Consider the following 19,435-nt stretch of genomic DNA (forward strand, 5'->3'; position numbering starts at 1 on the left):
ATGGTATATACATTTCTAATCTGTGTACATTTGCTCATGGATTCTCTCAATGTGTAGTTGCCTCTATCACTGCTGACTGCAGCCCAAAACAAACCTATGGTACGGTCTCGTGCATCCATCTGACAAAACAAGGCTCACTATCCGTTCTTTTTTCTATCTGATCCAACGATCATAGCTTGTAGAGTTGAAAAATGGCGAAACATTCAACGGCCACCTCGTCAATTGCGATAATTTCATGAACATAACACTACGGGAGGTGTACCAAACAAGCGCAGACGGGGATAGATTCTGGAAGTTGAAGGAATGCTATATCCGCGGCAGCACCGTGCGTCTAGCCATGCTTCTTGATAACCTCAACACAGCTGAACAACCCTAAGATAAAATACCTGCGTGTACCGGACACGTTGTTAGACACTGTAAAAGAGGAACAAACCCGAGCACGAGAAGCTGGCCGAAGTGCGCGGGGAGGAGGAGGTCCAGGAATGCGAGGAGGTGCGTCTGAGCTAATCGCCTTGCAGTTTCAGGTTCGGCACGCTAATCATGATCGTTCGTTCGCTTGTGTCTATTATCTTTGCACCACACGCCGTTTTCACGGGATATCGATATGCTGTCTGTAATTTCCACACAGGCCGAGGTACTCCATCAAGAGGAGGTCTGTTCATTTTGCTTCACCATACCATATCGGTCCTAATTGATTGTGCTCAGGCCGTGGAGGTTCAAGAGGTAGCGGACAACGTGGACGAGGGCGTGGACGGGGAGGTTAGATTCCCGCCGCGATCATCATCCTGTGCAATTTCACTTCAGGGTGTCATACATGACCCATGCGTCCCCACTCCCACACGTGTCATTATTCAGTATTCAGTGCCAGAATAATTACAGTATGTTGTCTCCTGACCATTACTTACTAAGAACGTGCATAGTCAGATAGTACATTTCCTTCGGACCCGCATCCTTGCACAGCTCATATTTTAGGTGTCCCTCGGCTCTCCATCTTGCTAAAAGTGGGTTGCTTTGGAAATGTGCTTCTCGGCGCGTGCACGAGTTCCCTGAGCGTTTATCATTAGCACGCAGTGTGCTTCTCTTCCATCGTGGTGTGGCGGGTCTAGATCTAATTTAGTGTCTGTTTTCATGAACCAATATATCGAAGGCCGCTATTCGCCTCGATAACGCCTGTTGCATCGCCTGTTTCATTAGGATTGAGATCGACGTAAAGCACCAATCACATCCGCTGTTGCATTGGGTCCTAGATGAAGTCATATTGTTGCAGATTGCTAAATACATTATTCTAGAGGTATGCCATTGGATGGGATAGCTTTCAGTGCCAGACGGGTCCAATCCGCGGCTGGAAAGAAGAAAAACGCATTTTGAGACAGACCGATCGATCGGACTAGCATAAAAACGCACTTTCTTTGTAGACGGTGTTTCCCCACCAGTTGAGATTGAGGCCACCTTTTGGGAACTGTAGGCAATGTTTAATAAATGTTAGACACGATGAGCAGAAGGGAACGTACTTGTAAGGTGAAAAATATTACAACCAATGACAAAACAGTGCCTATAATCTACCGTTAGCAAATAAAATAAAGCAAAGCAAGGCAGCCACATACCGCTGTCCAAAGCTGCACTAGTCACATAGTTGAATTTACTCCACCATGCAAAGTTGCGTTTTCTTATTAGATATTGAAATACAAACCCGACTGCGAACCAGGCAGAATAGTTGATGCCAGCCGCAGGCGGTATATACGAGACGCCGTTGAGCACCACAGGCGTGCTCACAAATCTGACCCATGAGTTCGGGTACTGCCGTTGCCACAGCCAGAAAGGAACGGGTAGGATAGCACCGACAATGATGGCATACAACTCCGGATAGTAGAGAGTCCCTTTTCCGAACTGCCGCGTGGGTCCGATAATTCCCCTACAGACATGTATCATTGAGAAAAGACAAGAGCGACTGAAATGAAAGACAGGCGTACCAGACTGCTGATGCAGTGTAGTACACTTCATTGTGCGGACACGTCAAGAAACTAGGTTGATTTGGGGTGCAGATGTCCGGAATGTTGTTGAACATCCACTGCTTGACACCGATCTGGATGAATGATGCCAACAACGTGCCCACGAATTGCACTGCAGGGAACGCCCTTGGTCAGGCGATCGAGTGACAATCAAAAAAGCACTGCTTACCAAGGAACGTGGCTCGTGGAGGAACCTTTATGTAATGACCAAGCTTGAGATCCTGTACGAATGACGTAGATTCCGTCAATGTCTGAACGGAGTATGCCTTGAAGATCTGTGACAAATTTGGATGACAACGTCAAACTCCTCGCAAAGTGCTACAGTTCGACCACGTACCATGTTCGCAACAGGGTCGCCTGCCATTAAAGTCCCTGGAATGATCTGCGCAAGCAGATTCAGCGTGATCTGTACAGATCGGATGTCAGCATTGCTATTCTCGAATGCAGCGCGGAAGCATGCATACCCCTTGCCCAGTCATTGCGAAAATGAAGCCGGACGGCAAGACATATAGAGTTGGTAATGCCACGGACAATAGCAAGGCCCACACAGGTACTGTCGTATGCCACACCTGTAAACAGCCGATGAACAAAATTCAGCATGTAAAAGGGGAGTGCGCTTACCTCAACGACTACTACCATGAGGAGGAAAAAGCCGAAGAAGCACACGAGATACCACCAATCTGGCACTTCAGGGTAGTTGCGCATGAGCTTCGCGTGGATGTCATCCTGCTCTACGCGAATCTTCTTCACCCCGTTCAGTAAACTTCGACCATGGTAAAGGATCGTGTGCACGAGCACGCAAGTCGATAGGGCGAATGCAAGCATGTAGGTCATCGCATAAGTCGCGGGAAGATAAAGCGGAGAATAGTTCTCGTAGGCAGTAAGATTGAAGCGGTTGGAGGCAGACAACACAGCCGACACATTGTACACGTTACCGTAGCGATCATATGGATTGCTGTCGTTCAAGGGGAAGTAGGCGAGATCCCACGTCTGTGACAAAGTCAGAAACGAAGGCTAGAAGGTAGGGGCTGAGGGCTGGAGGGACTTACGTTGGTATAGTATAATATCGGTGTGATGATCCAGAAGAAAAGAACGAAGCCAAAGAAGATGTGCACTTCAGCCCACCATGGATACATCAATGGACTGCCAATCCACGAGATTTGTGTCCAGTCAAATGTCACTATGGTCATGCCTAACCCCGAGTCGACGCCAAATAGTTGATTAACTGGAATGTTATCCGGTAGTATCCAACACATCCAAGAAAAGACCGAGAGAGCACTGAAGAGGTAGCCTAAAAGCCCATCAAAGTCAACCCAGATTAAGCTTCGGAAAAACTCTTTACCAGGAATGAAGAAGAAGAAGAACGCGCCGCCGAGGACAAGAAGGAAGTATCTGTATCGTGTAATTGATCCTGGTTCTTCATCGTCCTCCGCGTGAAGCGTGTTCAATAAAGTACACGTTACCAGGTTCTGTGGCCAAACCATGCTCGCAGGCGAAACCAAAAAGCGTCTGCACATCCCTGCAAGACCGAACCCTGTAAGTTGTGTGGCAACAACCAGGAGTACACTGAACCAGTAATCCACTGGAATGCCGTAGTTGAGCTGAGTGACCACAATGGCGTTGATAGCGTAAGGTGCGCTAATAGCAACGTTTGCCATGATGTACACCAAAACATGCTCCTTAATATTCCATGGTCCAGGATTGAGTGAAAACTCATAACCGCCGAGATACCGTGGGAGACGATAAGTCGTGATGGGGAGGACAAAGGCGAAGAATTTTCCAATGGGATAGCATACGAGCAAAAGAACAAGAGGAGAGACACTCGGGGCAGGTTGCCGGAAGTTAAAGAAAAGATTCATTGCACTTGAAACCATGAGACTACAAGTAAGAATGATACTCTAAAAAAAGCTCACCTAGCGGTCATACAAAAAACCAGACCGATTAACCACATCCGCAGCGTCATAGCGGGCATTTCTGGGTCATCGATGTTCGAGACAGATGCACGAACTTCAGGGAATGGACTGTCTTCTTCATTCACGGCGTCAAAATCAAACTCCATCCTGTGTCACGTCGAAATACAGAATGTTGAGAAGTTTGCCGTACAAACACAAAAAACCCACTTAATTGAACCATCGCGACTGTCTTGTTCCAGCATACTAGGTGTTATGCTCAGAGTTGTTGAATCCCCCAGTGTTGATGAAGGATGTCGTGTCCTCTGTGAACTGTTACGAAGATCCTCCTCGACGTGTTTATCGTGTGGGTTGGAGGTTAGGCTGATGCGTATTTGTCGAGAGTTTGGGGCACTATGTCTCGAAGGGTGGGTATTGGTTGTACTCGAAATGGCTGTGCTTAGTCGACGCATGCGATACGGGTCGCTTGCACCTTGGTTTGACGCGGTAGAGGGAGGGCTTTCTACCGGAACCTGAGATATGGGTACAGGGAAGAGACGGGAGGGGCCGGCCGTTTCAGAGGAGAAACGAGCCCAGGGGTCAAAGGTCGGCGCCGGATATATAAGCGGGGGGACGTCTGATGGGACCGTGTTCGCGAAAATATTTGTGTAGTCTGGAGATATTCGGGATAAATCAGCTGCACGCTGCTTCTCTAGGTCTCGCTGTTGGTCTGCGGTTGAAGGAGGCAGAAACGCAAAAAGGTCCTCTGTGTCGCTTTCCTCTTCCTCTTCTTCCTCGATATAAGCATTATCATAGGTATATTGGTGTTCACGGTTAAATGCGCCTGCAGAAGTCGGAGGACGGGCTGAAGATGTACGGAAAGCTGAGGCTGTGAAAGGGCGAGAGCCCCCGGCTGAAGATGTTGGTCTGCCGGACATCAGTCAGAAGAGGACCGGACCTTTGAACACCAATGAAGGTATCTTATGAATGTCGTCAATGAATTGCTCGGCGTCGTGGGCAACGATGAGCAGGACGACGGGGGGGGATATATGAGGGTATCTGAAACAAGGGAAGGGGGACTTGGAGGGAAAGGACTTGTGGGAGGACTGAAAGTGGTCCGCTACTAGAGGATCACCACTAAACCAATCACATTTCTCAGGCACATCAACCTTCCCATGTTCCTGGTTAATATTTTTTTGTGTTTTTCACATTTTAATTTTATTTTCTGCCCCAACCACTTCCATTTTTGGATATCCTGCCCTAAATTCCGTTGCCTTCCGACCGCTCAATCTACTACTCTACCCCCCACGGTACTTTGTAGTATGAGTATTTATCTTAAGACGATTAATAGTCCATAGATTCATCGCCAGTATGTTTCGGCCAGTGACCCAGCTTTCGATCAACTTCCTCATTTCAATCTTGCCGCTAGCCCTGAGGCACACAGGGCACCCACACGCTGCAACCCACTTGTCATTTTCAGCAACGTTTCATTTTGACAGTGCTCGCGTGCCTGGCACCTCTCCAAGGTGTTATACCTTCACAAGCTCCCCAATACCATGCATATTGCTAATGTAGTCGCCGCTGCCAATTGATCATACTTTTACACTTTAAAGGCACTGCTACGGGTCATATATCGTCATTCAACGAAAATCTACAACCCGCGTACGCCGGTGCTCGTGGGCTGTTCGGCGATTAATGGCCTATTGTAATTGTCCAACTTGAAGTTGCCGATCTGCAAACAGCTACTACATGTAGACTCTATCAAGCACTTAACCCAAACGCGTGCTACATCGAGCAGTTTGGGTTATCTCTCAAGGTATTTGAAACAGCCTGGACCTTCACTTCGTCATATGTGCCTAATCCTTGTCTATTGCCACTATCACTACACTTATCTGCGAAAGGCATAGTGCACCTCGCTTACGCCCTGATAGGAGAACTCGTGCAGACTCAGCGTGTCAATATTGGAACAGCATGATGACCAGCGGCTACATATCTACGTCCCTCCCAAGCTTATGATAGGCCCGCGTCCTGGACTCCTAACTACGTTGGTTCCGAGCCACCTAATACGAATTGCAGGTTTTGCCTACCGCAGTCTATAAACCCTGGGGTCATCATTATTACACACTGGTCCCGGAGATGACCCAGCCTAGATGCAGACACCGCCGTAAAATGCGTCCGCCATCGAACATAATTCCGTCACCCTTGATGGACTGGTCACTAAAACCAATCCGTACTCCCGCAAGCGATAAGTATGCTAGTGAGTTATTTGACACTAATCTTCCCTGTTTTAGCGGTTTACGGTGAGGTTACGGGACGCTGGAAAATTTCAAATAGACGCTTTGTGGCTCGCTCCATTCTTTGGAGTAGATCATCATTCCTGAGGCCTGAGGCCTGAGGGAGTGAGGGTGATCAGCCTTGTGCTTTCATATGTTTCGCAATATTCATGCTATGACCGAGACTTTACATATGAGAACACGAAACATACATAGCCTACTTATAGTTGCGATGCTTCCAAGTATATACCACATCGGGAAGCCAAACAACTGCTCACCGAAGACGTAAATGAACGCAAACCGACAGCTTGATTGGGAGAGAGCCCTACAACTTCGCTAAAAGAGGAACGCAGTGCACTATGCCGTAGCAAGCACACTGAGAGACTTCGGCTCTTCTGGCCGCGATTAAGATGCTCACTGGTATTAGGTTTTCCACCGTATTTCCCTTATCATAGCGTCACAACTTCCAAATTTGTCTTCCCGCGAGCGTTTTCCGAGGGCAAGGAACCTGCAGAATCATGTATCGTGTGAGACTCAGACCAAGGCGCCCATGATAGGCTCCCTGTGAAGCACGAAAGGAACTCCTAGGTATTGATTTCTTTAGCATAAAGTGTTACATGACCATAATGGGAAGAGAGCGATGCACACCTGTAAGTAGTTGCGTCGGTACAGCATCACAATGGTTAATTTAAGCCGCGAACTGTAACTTAACCTGCTGCGACGGAGGTGTCTATATCCACTTATCCACCCCCGCAGGGAGCATCATCATAGTCGAGGAGATTATGCGAACGGTATTTGAGATTCGACTCCTCGGACACAGATCTGATGACCTTCTGCGTAACAGAAGGGATGTCATGAGCAACCTTCATCGTTGCTCGAAATGTTACACCCCTGATGCCTAGCGACATGATCACCCTTCTCATGTTGGTGCTCGTGACCTGACGAGGGTAGTAAATAAGGGACCATGTACCCATTTGACTGCCCACACGGGAACAACAGTGCGATCCGTTATTGGTTCATCCTGGAGGGGGTGCACGTTGTCCGAGGACTCGGCAAATAAGACAGACGGGTGCGTCAAGTGAACATAAAATAGTCTTGTTGTGCCTGAGATGTTTGTAGGACCACCATCTGACTAGACACCGACAGTCAAGAGTAATAGGGTTGATGATGCTGCGCCTGGGCCTTTTAGGCACTCAACAGGCTGAACGTTATCACCTGTCGGCGAATGCATCTGATGGTGGTGGTAATCTGAAACTCAGGAGCGAGCCGCCGCTTACATTCGTAATAGAGGATGTTTCAAGGAACAGACGTACTTTATAAAATATATGTCATGCAGCACGTCATCAGAAAGCAGATGCAACGTCTGAAGCTGCTGGAGAGGTTTAAGCGAGAAGCCATAACATGAATTTTCTCCTTGTATAGGTTTGTGTCTTCAAGAGCCGCGTGAGAGGGTGAAGCGTACTACTTATAGAAGTGTGGTAGAAATAGTCAACTTGTGGTTGTCAAAGTTGCAACCTGTGACAGGTACTGTTGATAGAGTTTAGAGCAACGTGAGCGGACTGGCCGCATTCAAATTGCACCACAAGATCACTGACTCGGAGTCGGAATCCCACTAGGAAGTTTTTGGAAGTGAGAAGAAAGAAACGTGACATGGGAGAACCCGAGCTCACCTCAGCCGCTGCCGCAGTCACCACTTCACACCCTTTATCTCTACGATTGGGACTCAGGACACCTAGAACAAGGTTTGATCAGCACAACAGGTTGTCGGAGGATGGGGCCTGCCACGAGACAGTGGCAAAGTCACTGTCAGCGCCACTAACGCGACAGTGCTTTGCGGGTCGGAATTGGTTTCTCACGGATATCCAGGTAGCTTGGCAAGATGCAGGTATGATGACGGATCCCCGGATCTGTCAGTACTTCAGTGTCAATGTCCAGCTGATGACTGGTCTAGTCAAAGAGGGCGAAAGTCAATCCGACTCGGAGTCCACGTGCTGATACTCGCGACTCTTGCACTGCTCCTGACCCGGTGATCGTGACGGTCGTGCACCCAATCCGATGAAGATAGCTTGATTGTGACAACAGTGTTGATAATACCAAGATGTTTCTGGAAAGTGATCAACAAGCGTCAATCTGAGCTCTTGATCATGGCTATTGCTAGTACTGATACCGACCTGCAGCGCGGCATCACCAGCACGCTGCGCCCGCAGTATGATGTTTCACACCATCATAGACTGGTCGATAACATTGGCGCCCAGATGTACTGTATATCTGCACTCACTGACCTCGCTCGTTCTCTTGAACTCCATAACGCCTGGCGAGGATGAACGGAGACGAGAAACAGGTTTTGCAATTGCAAACCGAATATGATGACTTTGGGTCAGCACAGACTGCCACCACCAATAGCCAGAATTGCGAATCGCAATTTGTGCAGCGGCCGCGCCAGTCTATCACAACTAGGCTTTTTGGTATCGGTCTTATGAGCTTGCTACTCCTTGCCGTATTTACCCACTCTGGATTCAACATTGTGAACAGTGTTTCCGACTACTGCGAGGTTGAGATTTTCTTTCGCCGTCAGGACTAGAAATCAACTCATGCGCGCTACAGTTTTCAACAGGCTTAAACGAACCTGGTTACCCCGATCCCAGCGATGGGACAGTCGTCAGGTGCATCGGTAGCACGGAGTGGGACGAATACTACGAACTACCATCATGGGCACAGCAGTTCCCTTTTGGCAGCGAGTCACTTTTTACTCTTCCTGTCGGCTCTGACTCCCTGTATCTCATCTCTCGGGGTGCTTTCCATTACGGCACTCTCACAGTGGAGCAGTCCACGGAAGCCTCAGACGATGTCATCGTACACATTCGCGTTGCATACTTCAAAGAAGAGGTCTTTGAACGTACAAACATTTGCTATCTCAAGCGCCAGGAAAATCAGAATGGAATTGGTATCTACGTAAGTTTTTTTCTTCAGCATTACGTTATGTCGTACTAACATTCCATGGCTAATACTACATAATAGACCTCGAAGAGCCGTCTTCCTGGCCAAGATGACAAAGATCGACTCATGTTTGATGTCACGTTGACTTTACCCGCTAGCGCAAGCGAGGATGCCCTCTACATCAAGAGTTTAGAGACCTCTGCACCTCTTTTCCGCCATAAGGTCGCGGCTTTGTCGGACACTGTTTTCTTTGGTAGTATCTCGCTAAATACCGTGCATTCCCTGATCAACGTCCAGGTTTGTGCTACGTCATTCAGAACTTTCAGTATTTAGAGCTGAAGTCTTCATAGTCTGTAGCAGCTGAGACAGGGATTTTCACCACTGCTAACGGGCTTATCAAAGGACACTTTCATTCGACATCGTCTCTCAAACTCATCGCTACTAACACGGCTATTGACGCAGATGTTGTCCTATTTCACAACGAATCTGGGAAGCCATCTGAATTGGTCATGGCAACCGCCAATGCGTGAGTACCCGTGCTCCTTTTCATTCCTCAATATATTAAACGCTTCATCGTTATATCTAGGCCCCTTAATGCACGTGTATCTTTGACTACTGCCTCTGGATATGGCGGAGAGTTCGGAGTTGATGCGCAGACCGCGAACGCCCCGTTTAGACTCACTTATGTCAACTCGACAGTTTATTCTCAGCTCAACAGCAAGTCAAAAACCGCGAATGCTCCGGCAACTGTACACTTACATAGCGCATTCGAAGGCTCTTTCTCTATATCTTCTTCAATCATCAGGCCCTCTCTTGAGCAGCATAGAGTCGAGGATCCCGCAGGCAAAGGGCGTGAACGCCACGTCACTGCATCCCGCAGCTGGGGACACATTCAGGGCTCTGTTCGTTGGGCCGAGGCCGAACATAGTAGAAGTGGAACCGGCTTTGTTCAACTATCGACGGCTCTATCGCCTACCAGGTTGATCTTGTGAAGCATAGGTTTTAATTGGAAGGGGGTGGATCAAATTCCTTAAGACTACTCTGTCATAAACCTGTTTTATCTTTGTGCAATGCCCTTGTATAATTATGACTTGATTGGTTGCGAGGTGACCACGACAAAGGCAACTTTATAAGAGGGGAAGTCGAGGTAGTGGCATTGTCACTTGAATCCCGAGGCCTAAGGGGCCTAGGCATGATCGCGTGATCAATGATACATGCTGCATTAGTGCACAATGTAAGAACAAAAGCATTGTGCAGACATGACCGAACTAATAATTGAGAGAACCAGTCAGGACAGCAACTTTGGAATGAAAGCAACCAGGACCACAGAAAATGCAACAAGACGAATCAAACCTCAAACTAAACACCTATGTGAACAAATGTGATTTGCCGTTGTAGTGAAAAAATAATTCCGCAGCGATTCTACAGCCTTGTGCAACGCTACTGCAGTGGGTGTGTAGATTATTGAACCATCGACCAGGTTGCAGTAAAAGTAAAAAGCAGAGGACCTGTCGTGCAACCTCGTCGTCGACAGACCACATGAAACCAACCACACTACGAAATTTGGAAAATTGTATCGCCGCGGTGAGATGGCATGGGTCCAGGATCATCCATCTATCCGAGTCGGGGTTCTTTTGATTACACACGGTAGTATGGCAAGCCGATAAGAATGGTTCTGCCAGTTAGATAGGATGATGTTCTTGATTATCGACCGCCCGTCACGCATTGAAGAAGACTCGGGTGGTTGTTCGAGTTGATTCAAAATTCCATGACAGGCTAAGTGAAGCGACTGGTTATTGTTCAGTGTATACAGTCACTCGATGCACTGAACCATAACCACTCGTGCACTCTAAACTGTTGCACCGCTGTCCTTGGGTGACGTGGAGGACGACGCGATGGGAGCGACACAATGGAATGTCTTCCTTAAGTTCCGTTTGGGTTTCCTTGACCGATGACAACAAGATGTTGTGGGACGCATCTCGAGAAACCTGCTGTCTCACATGAGGACAATCGTCGCCGGGGTGGGAGTGTAAGAGAAGATGTAAGTGTGAGAGAAATTATCTCTCTTCTTCTCGTAGAATCCTGCTGCGTGTAGAGTAAGCAGTGTAAACTCAGCGGCGGGACACCACCAGATACGAAAGCCAAGGTAACCTTTAGAGGGCTTCGTCAGCCATGTCATCGCCGAAGCGTCCGGGGGATGATGAAAACCTTGTGTTTGTTATCGACGTAACCTGATTCTTCTCGGAGGACAGTTCGGAGTCTCTGAAAATATCCTTTGAAAAGTATTAAATTCGGTCTGTGCAAGGACGAGTCTGAAATGGCCGGTCTGCGCAGACACCAGTTCTGTGGCTGCAACCAAGTCTGGGTGCATGCTTGGCACGGGTGGCGGGTTTGGGAATCGCCGCGCCATTCAGATCAAAATTGTGCATACCCCATCCAACGATACATATCTTATTTCCTTCCAGAAGTGATGTGATATGGCCTGAAGCTTTCTTCACTGCACTCAGTTCACCAATGCATGCTCGGTGATATGACACACGGTCCGAATTCAGTGTGACAGGTGACCCTGAAAACTAGACGAATGGATCCCCGACGACTTCTAGTACGACATCTTCTTTTCCAACATCCTGTATGACCTTGGCAGAACATTCCCGACGAACCCACCGACCCTGAAGAAGACAGATAAGAATATCGACTACCTTCGACAACCAAGTCAAAGCCCAAATGCCAAAGGCGCGCAACAAGAACAGAATAAACTCACTGTGTAGGACTGATCCCCTATGCCAATGCTGCGAAGGCGTGTCTGGAGCATCAAGGCGCGAGCCTGTTCCTCATTAAAACGACTAGCCTTCCCCTCGCTTATAAGATGTGAAGAATCTGCATACATGGTTCGGGGTTCTGAGTACTTTTGAAACTGTGGAAGCAAATCAACGCTGCCATGAGGGATCCAAGAGACATGAAGCGAGAGTGTCCGAAGGTTGTGGCCCGCCTCGATTGCTTTTGCGATTGAGTCCTAGACGCATCAACAATTAACCGGTAACATATCTTCCAGATACTAGCGAGAATCACATACCACGTCTGGACTCGCCACAGAGCATTCGAGCGTTGTAAGCTGGGGGCATGTCGAGCACATATAGGATACAGTCTCTAACGTCAACTGCGCAACGCCCACAGCAAAATCTTGAAGGGACTTCCCGTGTCTGCCAGTAAGATTTACAATGAATGGGCGCGGAATGGTTATTTGGCCATGCACTGCAAATGCATTTAGCGTGAATGACTTTAAAGTTTGTTGGTGTGGAAGCAATATCCTCATCCATGTCCATAGTTTCTGCGGTCCATCGATATCCACTGATCCTGTTTGAATTGTTAGGCGTTGCAAACGAGGTAACGGTGTGAGTGGCGTGCGGTAATTTCCAGAATCCAGATATTCCGTGTCGAGGGCTATCAGATTGGGAAGACAAGCAATTATAGCCGGGATGGCCGCGCTTGGAGCACCCTTGAGACAAAGCTCTTGTAAAAGAGGAAGTTTCATAAAGACAGAGATGAGGATAGTTGCGGGAACACCTGCACAACGCTGTGAAAGGAATAAGGAAACAGAGAGAAGGAAATTAAAAGCTCCCTTACGCCGAGTTCAAGGTACGTTAGAGAGGAGCTTAGTAGATCAGCCCATCCTTGAAGTACCCGCGGAGGGCCCCACTCCAAAGACCACACTGACAAGCGACGAATGCCCTGGATAGTATTGAGCCGGGACCAAACTCGTTCTCCTGGATCATACTGGGTGCGTATCGTGAGCTCCCGCAAGGGTAACGTCATCAAGACGTCCAGTATGGGTAGAAAATTCGCCTCTGGAGTCAACGTGTCGTCTACCCAAGTTGCAGACGTGATATTTGTGCAAAGTCTAAGCGCTGCAACAATATCTTCAGTGATATGAGGAATAACTTGTCGAAAGCGTTGCACCGCGCCTGTGCAGTGGGGCTGATCAAACCAATTACAAGTCTGAAACCACACCACTTGCCTGTCTCCGTCACATGCCAGACATACTGTGCCAATTCTGGTCGTTTGAGAAGGGTTGCAGAAGGATGGTGAAGGGTCTGGATATAGTAGTAAATACAGATATATACAGTTACGAGAGAAAGAGTAATCGCACATTTCGTTTCACTTGTGAATCGAGCCTTCTGTACAAAAGAGGCGTCACAGCGTGATTGAATGCACGGCTGACTAGTGCAGCTGTACTCAGATGCCTTCGATCATGTAAATGTATGAGAATAGGTTGCAGAAGATCGAAAGGTAAGTTCGTTATGGTAGACATGTTATCAAGAGGTTGCTGGCGTTCCTGGGATATGCGGCTGGTCGGGCAGACGCCGGCGGGCGCCTAGTATGTAAGCGCCGCTTGCCCTAAGTTACCGTCTATAGCATTTTGTAACTTGCAAGCAACTTGCTCCAAGGCTCAAGCACACTCACTCTTTTGCAGCAATCATAGACTATTACTGCTGTCGACTGCAAGAACAGGGTAGCACTGTAGTAGTGACGGTAAGTGAGTGTTTGCGACGCACAATGCTCGTCACATAATGATCAGCCACAATATTTTCCACCCGATTTTCCTTGTGCCACGGCCGTCACGGTTTTATCGAAGGAGCAAGCGGAGCAACTCAACCGCAGCGTTCTTACAGCTCTGAGGTTATCTTATGACAAAGTAAAATGATGGCAATGGGCCAACTTGAATCATTGGCTGAGAATGGCTAGCGGGAAATCCTGGTTTAGATACCTCGGGTCATCATAGTACATGAAGTCGGGACTGGTGAGCCGCAGATAGCGTTATATGTGCTGATATATGATCATATATAGAAAAGCTTGGCAACCAAGGGAGCTCCAAGATGTTGGTAGCTTGTTTCGTCATTAGCTTCTCGCCCACCGACGGCTCCCACAGGGTGTCGATAAGCGTGTATCCACTGATCTAGGTGGTGTTCTCGAGCATAAAGATGCATGCAGCACGAAGCCAGCCAGAACTAATACGTAGTCTGGAATTCAAGTTGTCATGGTATTTTAATGTGTCTCCCTTACAACGGCTCACGAGGTTTGTCCGACTCCCATCATGACTAAAGTTCGTTTTTCGTATCCAGATGTTCTGTTGGAGACTAACTGATCGTGAACCTACCTCAGATAATTAAACTTTACTCTCCGCGTTCCTCTTCCTGATGGGCCAGGGCATTCTCGATGCCATTCTCCTATCCGGATCCCTGATAATGCTTATGGAACAGAACAGAAATTGACCCGCATGACCTTTTGTCCCAGGTTATGATCCGAATATCCAAGGTCCGGTTTGCGGATGATCCATCCGGACACGATGCTCTTGTCGAACCTCAAGGTAGTGGTACAATGTCATAGCGGTATAGGGTGATGTATCACGCATAGATCGTGTTAGACTGCGGAAGTTCGAACCACGTTCTTACTGCCTAGCATAAATTGCTCAAGGTCTGCCCGATGCGACTGTCATCTTTCAGTGCTATCAATTCGCCTTACTGACTTCATCTGCATTTTCGCTTCTGCACATAAAATGACACCTTCAGGCCTCGGGGCTTGAACTTGTACAAGTTGTAGCTCACGCCTCCCATTCGAAATATGCGATTACATCATGCTTCGCCTCAACTGAAGCATGCAACAAAGCTTTTCCGCAAGCGAGTAAAGCAGACCATAGTCTTAGAAGGGGATGATGGGGCTGGACTGTGATATTTATATGCTCCCTGAGTTGCGTTACACCATCTTAGCTCCCCAACATTGAAAAAACGTGTTTTTGAAAATTTTGCGAACCCTAGGCGGGACTCATCCGGACAAGTTGACCAAACTGTCCCAAGGTATTATCAGGGGTCCTCCCCTAGCCGGTCGCTACTTTAAATGATATGGGACTCCACGTCGTCTGAATGTCAATTCATGTCCTTCGACTTCGACTCCCATATGCCGTTAACTCAGCTGTCGACCACCAGATATCGGGGTATCGTTTTACGCCCTCCGAAGAACAATTAACTATTCACCCGTGTAAAACCGAAGCAAGTCCGTATTTGAAAGTCGCATCCGTCAAACTTCCACCATAACACCACTTGGCCGACCAAACGACCAATCATGAGGTAAGACTTCGGTAAGATATATATACTCAAGAATCGCGGTCATATGTCATGTTTAAGTTCCAAAAATCATTATTTCATTCGAGGCGTTATCAATGCTGAATGGTACGTCACTGATCATCGTATCTAGCGACGGAGATAGGAAGAAGCGACTGTGAAGCAGTTTGCACAGTCGGTTGTCATGAGATGGTAAGAAATCCAAAATATACTCCTATAAAACAAACAAATCAATCAAAAGTTAGAGTAACGTCAGAGGGTATCTAGGTCGCGAATGGAGTTCCTGCTGCATTGCGATTAGGCTAAGATATAACAATCAGGGGATGGAGGTGGTACGGCATGCCGTTTTTGTCGAGTAATCGAAACAGCTGAGATGATGACTTTACATTCAATGAAGTCGGCGGGGTTTTAAGCAGTGGGTCTTCGAGAACGACCGGTCAGTGCATCAGAAATGCGCCTGAATCTGCCATTCGACCCCGTGGAGTGGACGGAGGGGGCTTCGAGAGAGGATTTTCGCGATTCCCCACTGCAGCGTTGCGTAGATACTGGGAAAAAGTGAACAGATTCGTTGGGATTGTGATATAGGATATGTGACTCCAGAAGAGCGAGCATCGAGTCCTGGTGACTCGTTCTGGGAAGTGATTCTTCGGGCAGTTGTGGAAGCGGAGGTGGGGGCAACTGCGTGAAGATTCAGTAGAAGTCGCAAACAAGTGGGAGAAGTCTCACCGGTTTCCTGCGAGCCTTTTTGAATTTGACGGAGTAATTTTCATCCCAATCGTGGAAAGGGTCCTCATCGGTGGCAGCTGTACGGTCATATAGCGTCGCGTCTTTACGGATACGAGGTTGGATGGGCTGGAGCATAGGGACAGGGATATTATTATCATGAATAGCTTCAGAGTAACATACGTCAACGAATGACTCTGTGGGCGAAAGAAGAAGCTGTTCATCGAGGCGATCAAGGCAAGTTGGGTCAAAATCAAGGTTATGCAACGAGCGTCGTAGGACTTTGAACGTGTTCGTGGGAGAGACAATGTCATTATCCGCAGTGAGCGGTGATGCATAATCACGCGGGCGGAAGGTTGGTCGGATGGGAGTTGGCAGATGCTTCCAGCCTTGCGTATCTGCGGAAGATTGCGATCGTTGTCGTGAGTTATACGCGTGGACCCAAGGTGCGCTTGGCTGCAATATCTAATTAACATCTTGACAGCGCGACTGAAGAAGTTCCAGGAGACTCACAGTCCTTACACTCAAATCATCAGAGCTTGAGAGGAATGAATTCTGTAGATGTATATGCGTCCGCGCATATTTGTCCCGTGGGGTACATTTATCCACAACACGTCTGTGGTGTGGTAGCTGCATAGTTGATGGATTTGAAGTACGGACACCACTCATTTGGCTCTGATCCCAGAATAATGGAAAGGTGATTGCGAGTACAAGGATCCTTGGCGCCCATCGTGTTGGTTCGCTTTTATGAGCATGCGGAATTGTTTCCGCAATGATCTTGCGTACCTAGACTCGGTGACGCATAATTCGATCTGATTATAAATTCAGAATTGGAAGATAATCGATCTCGAAGCACGTAAATCACGGCACTGAACTCACGTGAAGAACCGATGTAATTGTCAGTGGAAGAAAGGCGATTGAACGATGATTGGTTCATGAAATTATATTATATAATCATAGAGTATCGTACATGAAAGAAATTCTGATGCAGCTCTGGCCTCTTGGTGATGAGCAATTCAAGGTTATCACTAGTCCTTGATGAAGCATGGCAACTACTCGGATCATTGAAACTAGGTCCATTCCATTCCAGAGTCTCCTTGACAGCTCAAGAGCCGGGCGCGCGCACAACATCCACTTCATCTCACCCAGATTCGGGCTTTCTTTTACGTCCGAATTTACGAGCGAACGATTTCGCCCGTTCTACCAGCCTGTCTGCCGGTGGCTTGGCGCCAAGCGCGCTAATCTGAGACGCTCTAGGGCTTAGCTCTCCTGCTTTGGTTGCGTGGATGGTGGTGGTGTGGGTGTCCTCAGAACGCGCATATGCGGTATCTACTGTTGCCTTTTCGACAGAGACGTCAATGACCAGGCGTGTACTTGGCGAGAGTACGTTTGATGAGTGCGACCGAACCATGCGTCGGGGTAGTATGGCTTCAACTGTTTTCTGGAAAGGCTGACGGCTATGTATTCGTTCGACTCGCGTCACCTGCTGGTCATCTTCTAAATGGTGAGATTCGTCTTCTGAGCGTTCGGAAATGAAGGAGTCCATGCTTCTGGGCTGAATATTCCGATCAGGAAATGCTGCTGATAGCAGGCACAAATAAAAGGCTACTTACGTTTGCTAATGAATGATAGAATGTCGACTTGTGGGCAACAGTAGCGAGTAGTGAAGGTGTGGGTGAAGTGGAACTACTTGCGCCAGGCTATTGAGGGTGAGTTTGCACGGTCCATATACTACTAAGTTAATAACCCGTACCTGGCCGAATCGTGAAATTGACACTGAACTCTTCTTCCGCTGATGTCCTCGCCTGCTTAGGCTGACTAAATCAGGGTCAACTAGCTCATTTGTCGACGACAGGTCTTGCTCTTGCATAGCCCTCCTCTCACTCTCTTCTTCTACCTGTCTGAATCTCTGCACAGATTTAGCTTTGTTGTGGCCTCACTACAGTGCATGTACTTACCTCCTCCAGGGGTTCGATGGATGACAGCATGTTGGGATTTTGCTTCGGCCTCGTACCGTGTCTAAGGTGAGGTATCCTTGGTCGCGGACCGTTGGTACGTTTGAAATCAGAAACGTGAGAGTGATGGTAGTGGCAAAATTACGACGACGGCGTTTATGTCGGACCTACGTATATGGGGTATTATGCATATAGATAACCTTGTATGTCTCGTGTGAAAAGTCGAGAGCGTTGTTACGCCTCGATCGGACCTGACACGAAATTAATCGTCTTCAGCTGTCGTGGGGGGACCATTGTTAAATTATTGTTCGACGTACCGGTCATCGGCCGCTCACCCCTAAAATGGAAGGCAAAATGTATAGGTCTATGGAAAAAAGTTTTGAATAGGAGGACCAGATTTTACAAGTAACTGCGATGAGCGTTCAAACAAAACTTGCATTTCAAAAGACCGGTCTCCGAGGTGGTCACGGCGGTGGAGATCGCCGTAATCGGCTTCGAGAAATCGCCCAGAGCACGATCAACACGATCGAGAATGGCACGGTCATCATCGCCAACATCTCCCATGATCTCGCTGCCAAAGTCAACTTCTCCAATCATAACACTCGCTACTATGCTCCAGATGATTTACTGTCCACCTGGTCCACCAGTGACCCACCACGTAATGCTGCAGCTACGAAATCTCAGGTATCTATCCTCGAGATTTCGACACTTGATGGTGCTACATTGTTGTTCAATACCCTTTCATCTTGTTCTACGAGCTTCGGTCGGATAGCAATCTTGAACTTTGCGTCTGCTACACGACCTGGAGGCGGTTTCTTGAATGGGGCACAAGCTCAAGAAGAGTCCATAGCCCGGTCATCTACGCTTTATCCCTCTCTAATGACGGACAGCGCACAACACTTCTACCAACTACACACTCGTGATAGAAACAGAGGGTTTTATCATCACGCAATGGTCTACACACCTTCTGTCGTGATCTTGAAGGATGATGCAGGGAATTGGACGTCGCCTTTTGAAGTCGACGTTCTAACAAGCGCGGCTGTAAACGCTGGCGATGTGAGGAAGAGGATCAAGGATGAATCAGAGCTTGCGGAGATCGAGAAGCCCATCGAATATGTCATGAAAGAAAGAATGGCGCGCATTCTGTTCTTGTTTGAACAGCAGGGTGCTAAGAACATCGTCTTGGGCAGTTTCGGGACGGGGGTATTCCAAAACGATGTCGAGGTTATTGCGAGGATCTGGGCAGAGTTATTGACGGTGAAAGGTGCGCGATACCGGCATTCCTTTGATCGCGTAGTATTCGCCATCCTCGGGAAGAATACCTTTACCACTTTCGAGCAATCATTCGAGAAGCAGACTAGTACTAATACTACAGTCATCCATAACTGAGTATTGCGAAAATCTATTGGATCATGAGTCTTTGGATTGGTCCTCCTGTGACCTCAAATCAAACCAGTGCTCGTCTGGCATGGTTTAATTAAGCATGGATCAACAACACTCACTCTAAACTTTGGCCCGTTGCGTCCACACACA

General features: G+C 47.9%; 7 protein-coding genes across 7 annotated transcripts; 3 read left to right on the top strand and 4 right to left on the bottom strand.

The window, feature by feature from the left end:
- Positions 1 to 57: 57 nt before the first annotated feature.
- F5891DRAFT_947384 (uncharacterized protein) lies at positions 58 to 617 on the top strand (the record flags this gene model as incomplete). The annotated part of the gene is made up of 3 exons (XM_041374738.1): positions 58 to 99; positions 176 to 325; positions 378 to 617. Coding segments are annotated over 3 exons (432 nt in total), but the record flags the coding sequence as incomplete, so codon positions are not given.
- Positions 618 to 1,076: 459 nt separating this feature from the next.
- On the bottom strand, positions 1,077 to 4,303 carry F5891DRAFT_97919 (OPT oligopeptide transporter protein-domain-containing protein). The gene is made up of 11 exons (XM_041376851.1): positions 3,923 to 4,303; positions 3,059 to 3,872; positions 2,631 to 2,999; positions 2,474 to 2,578; positions 2,347 to 2,415; positions 2,179 to 2,284; positions 1,971 to 2,121; positions 1,605 to 1,912; positions 1,512 to 1,552; positions 1,405 to 1,459; positions 1,077 to 1,342 (listed from the first exon to the last, which is right to left on the bottom strand). The coding sequence occupies exons 1-11, from the start codon at positions 4,066 to 4,068 to the stop codon at positions 1,281 to 1,283; spliced, it is 2,226 nt and encodes a 741-aa protein (XP_041228916.1). The 5' UTR covers positions 4,069 to 4,303; the 3' UTR covers positions 1,077 to 1,280.
- Positions 4,304 to 8,329: 4,026 nt separating this feature from the next.
- Positions 8,330 to 10,230, top strand: F5891DRAFT_98000 (uncharacterized protein). Its single transcript, XM_041376955.1, has 5 exons — positions 8,330 to 8,722; positions 8,776 to 9,123; positions 9,190 to 9,405; positions 9,459 to 9,634; positions 9,695 to 10,230. The coding sequence occupies exons 1-5, from the start codon at positions 8,492 to 8,494 to the stop codon at positions 10,098 to 10,100; spliced, it is 1,377 nt and encodes a 458-aa protein (XP_041228917.1). The 5' UTR covers positions 8,330 to 8,491; the 3' UTR covers positions 10,101 to 10,230.
- Positions 10,231 to 11,754: 1,524 nt separating this feature from the next.
- On the bottom strand, positions 11,755 to 13,789 carry F5891DRAFT_1018957 (uncharacterized protein). Its single transcript, XM_041361059.1, has 8 exons — positions 13,570 to 13,789; positions 13,256 to 13,515; positions 13,124 to 13,199; positions 12,733 to 13,070; positions 12,182 to 12,682; positions 11,994 to 12,121; positions 11,870 to 11,932; positions 11,755 to 11,807 (listed from the first exon to the last, which is right to left on the bottom strand). Exons 2-7 carry the CDS (start codon positions 13,415 to 13,417, stop codon positions 11,920 to 11,922), a joined length of 1,218 nt encoding a protein of 405 aa, XP_041228918.1. The 5' UTR covers positions 13,418 to 13,515; positions 13,570 to 13,789; the 3' UTR covers positions 11,755 to 11,807; positions 11,870 to 11,919.
- A 1,843-nt stretch (positions 13,790 to 15,632) lies between these two features.
- F5891DRAFT_1185485 (uncharacterized protein) lies at positions 15,633 to 16,583 on the bottom strand (the record flags this gene model as incomplete). The annotated part of the gene is made up of 3 exons (XM_041366558.1): positions 15,633 to 15,902; positions 15,951 to 16,403; positions 16,461 to 16,583. 3 exons carry the CDS (start codon positions 16,581 to 16,583, stop codon positions 15,633 to 15,635), a joined length of 846 nt encoding a protein of 281 aa, XP_041228919.1.
- Positions 16,584 to 16,844: 261 nt separating this feature from the next.
- F5891DRAFT_1018960 (uncharacterized protein) lies at positions 16,845 to 18,178 on the bottom strand. Its single transcript, XM_041361060.1, has 4 exons — positions 17,906 to 18,178; positions 17,701 to 17,856; positions 17,561 to 17,647; positions 16,845 to 17,502 (listed from the first exon to the last, which is right to left on the bottom strand). The coding sequence occupies exons 1-4, from the start codon at positions 17,933 to 17,935 to the stop codon at positions 17,089 to 17,091; spliced, it is 687 nt and encodes a 228-aa protein (XP_041228920.1). The 5' UTR covers positions 17,936 to 18,178; the 3' UTR covers positions 16,845 to 17,088.
- A 122-nt stretch (positions 18,179 to 18,300) lies between these two features.
- On the top strand, positions 18,301 to 19,323 carry F5891DRAFT_1018962 (uncharacterized protein). Its single transcript, XM_041361061.1, has one exon. It carries the CDS (start codon positions 18,317 to 18,319, stop codon positions 19,289 to 19,291), a length of 975 nt encoding a protein of 324 aa, XP_041228921.1. The 5' UTR covers positions 18,301 to 18,316; the 3' UTR covers positions 19,292 to 19,323.
- The last annotated feature ends 112 nt before the right edge of the window (positions 19,324 to 19,435 follow it).

Source organism: Suillus fuscotomentosus (assembly GCF_016647785.1).
Source record: "Suillus fuscotomentosus strain FC203 chromosome Unknown F5891scaffold_13, whole genome shotgun sequence".
Lineage (NCBI taxonomy): Eukaryota > Fungi > Basidiomycota > Agaricomycetes > Boletales > Suillaceae > Suillus > Suillus fuscotomentosus.

Bases quoted from the DNA above. Each gene is read 5' to 3' on its own strand.
- F5891DRAFT_97919 (XM_041376851.1), bottom strand. From the start codon at position 4,068: ATGGAGTTTGATTTTGACGCCGTGAATGAAGAAGACAGTCCATTCCCT. The intron at 1,553-1,604 runs GTATGTGGCTGC...GGTAGATTATAG, and splicing joins TAGTGCAGCTTTGGACAGCG to GCACTGTTTTGTCATTGGTT. The intron at 1,460-1,511 runs GTACGTTCCCTT...CATTGCCTACAG, and splicing joins TAATATTTTTCACCTTACAA to TTCCCAAAAGGTGGCCTCAA.
- F5891DRAFT_1018960 (XM_041361060.1), bottom strand. From the start codon at position 17,935: ATGCTGTCATCCATCGAACCCCTGGAGGAG. The intron at 17,857-17,905 runs GTAAGTACATGC...AAATCTGTGCAG, and splicing joins CCATCGAACCCCTGGAGGAG to AGATTCAGACAGGTAGAAGA. The intron at 17,648-17,700 runs GTACGGGTTATT...CACCCTCAATAG, and splicing joins CAATTTCACGATTCGGCCAG to CCTGGCGCAAGTAGTTCCAC.
- F5891DRAFT_1018957 (XM_041361059.1), bottom strand. From the start codon at position 13,417: ATGTCTACCATAACGAACTTACCTTTCGATCTTCTGCAACCTATTCTC. The intron at 13,200-13,255 runs GTGCGATTACTC...TACTATATCCAG, and splicing joins ATTCACAAGTGAAACGAAAT to ACCCTTCACCATCCTTCTGC. The intron at 12,683-12,732 runs GTAAGGGAGCTT...TTCCTTTCACAG, and splicing joins TAACGTACCTTGAACTCGGC to CGTTGTGCAGGTGTTCCCGC.
- F5891DRAFT_98000 (XM_041376955.1), top strand. From the start codon at position 8,492: ATGAACGGAGACGAGAAACAGGTTTTGCAATTGCAAACCGAATATGAT. The intron at 9,124-9,189 runs GTAAGTTTTTTT...ACTACATAATAG, and splicing joins AGAATGGAATTGGTATCTAC to ACCTCGAAGAGCCGTCTTCC. The intron at 9,635-9,694 runs GTGAGTACCCGT...CGTTATATCTAG, and splicing joins GTCATGGCAACCGCCAATGC to GCCCCTTAATGCACGTGTAT.
- F5891DRAFT_1018962 (XM_041361061.1), top strand. From the start codon at position 18,317: ATGAGCGTTCAAACAAAACTTGCATTTCAAAAGACCGGTCTCCGAGGT.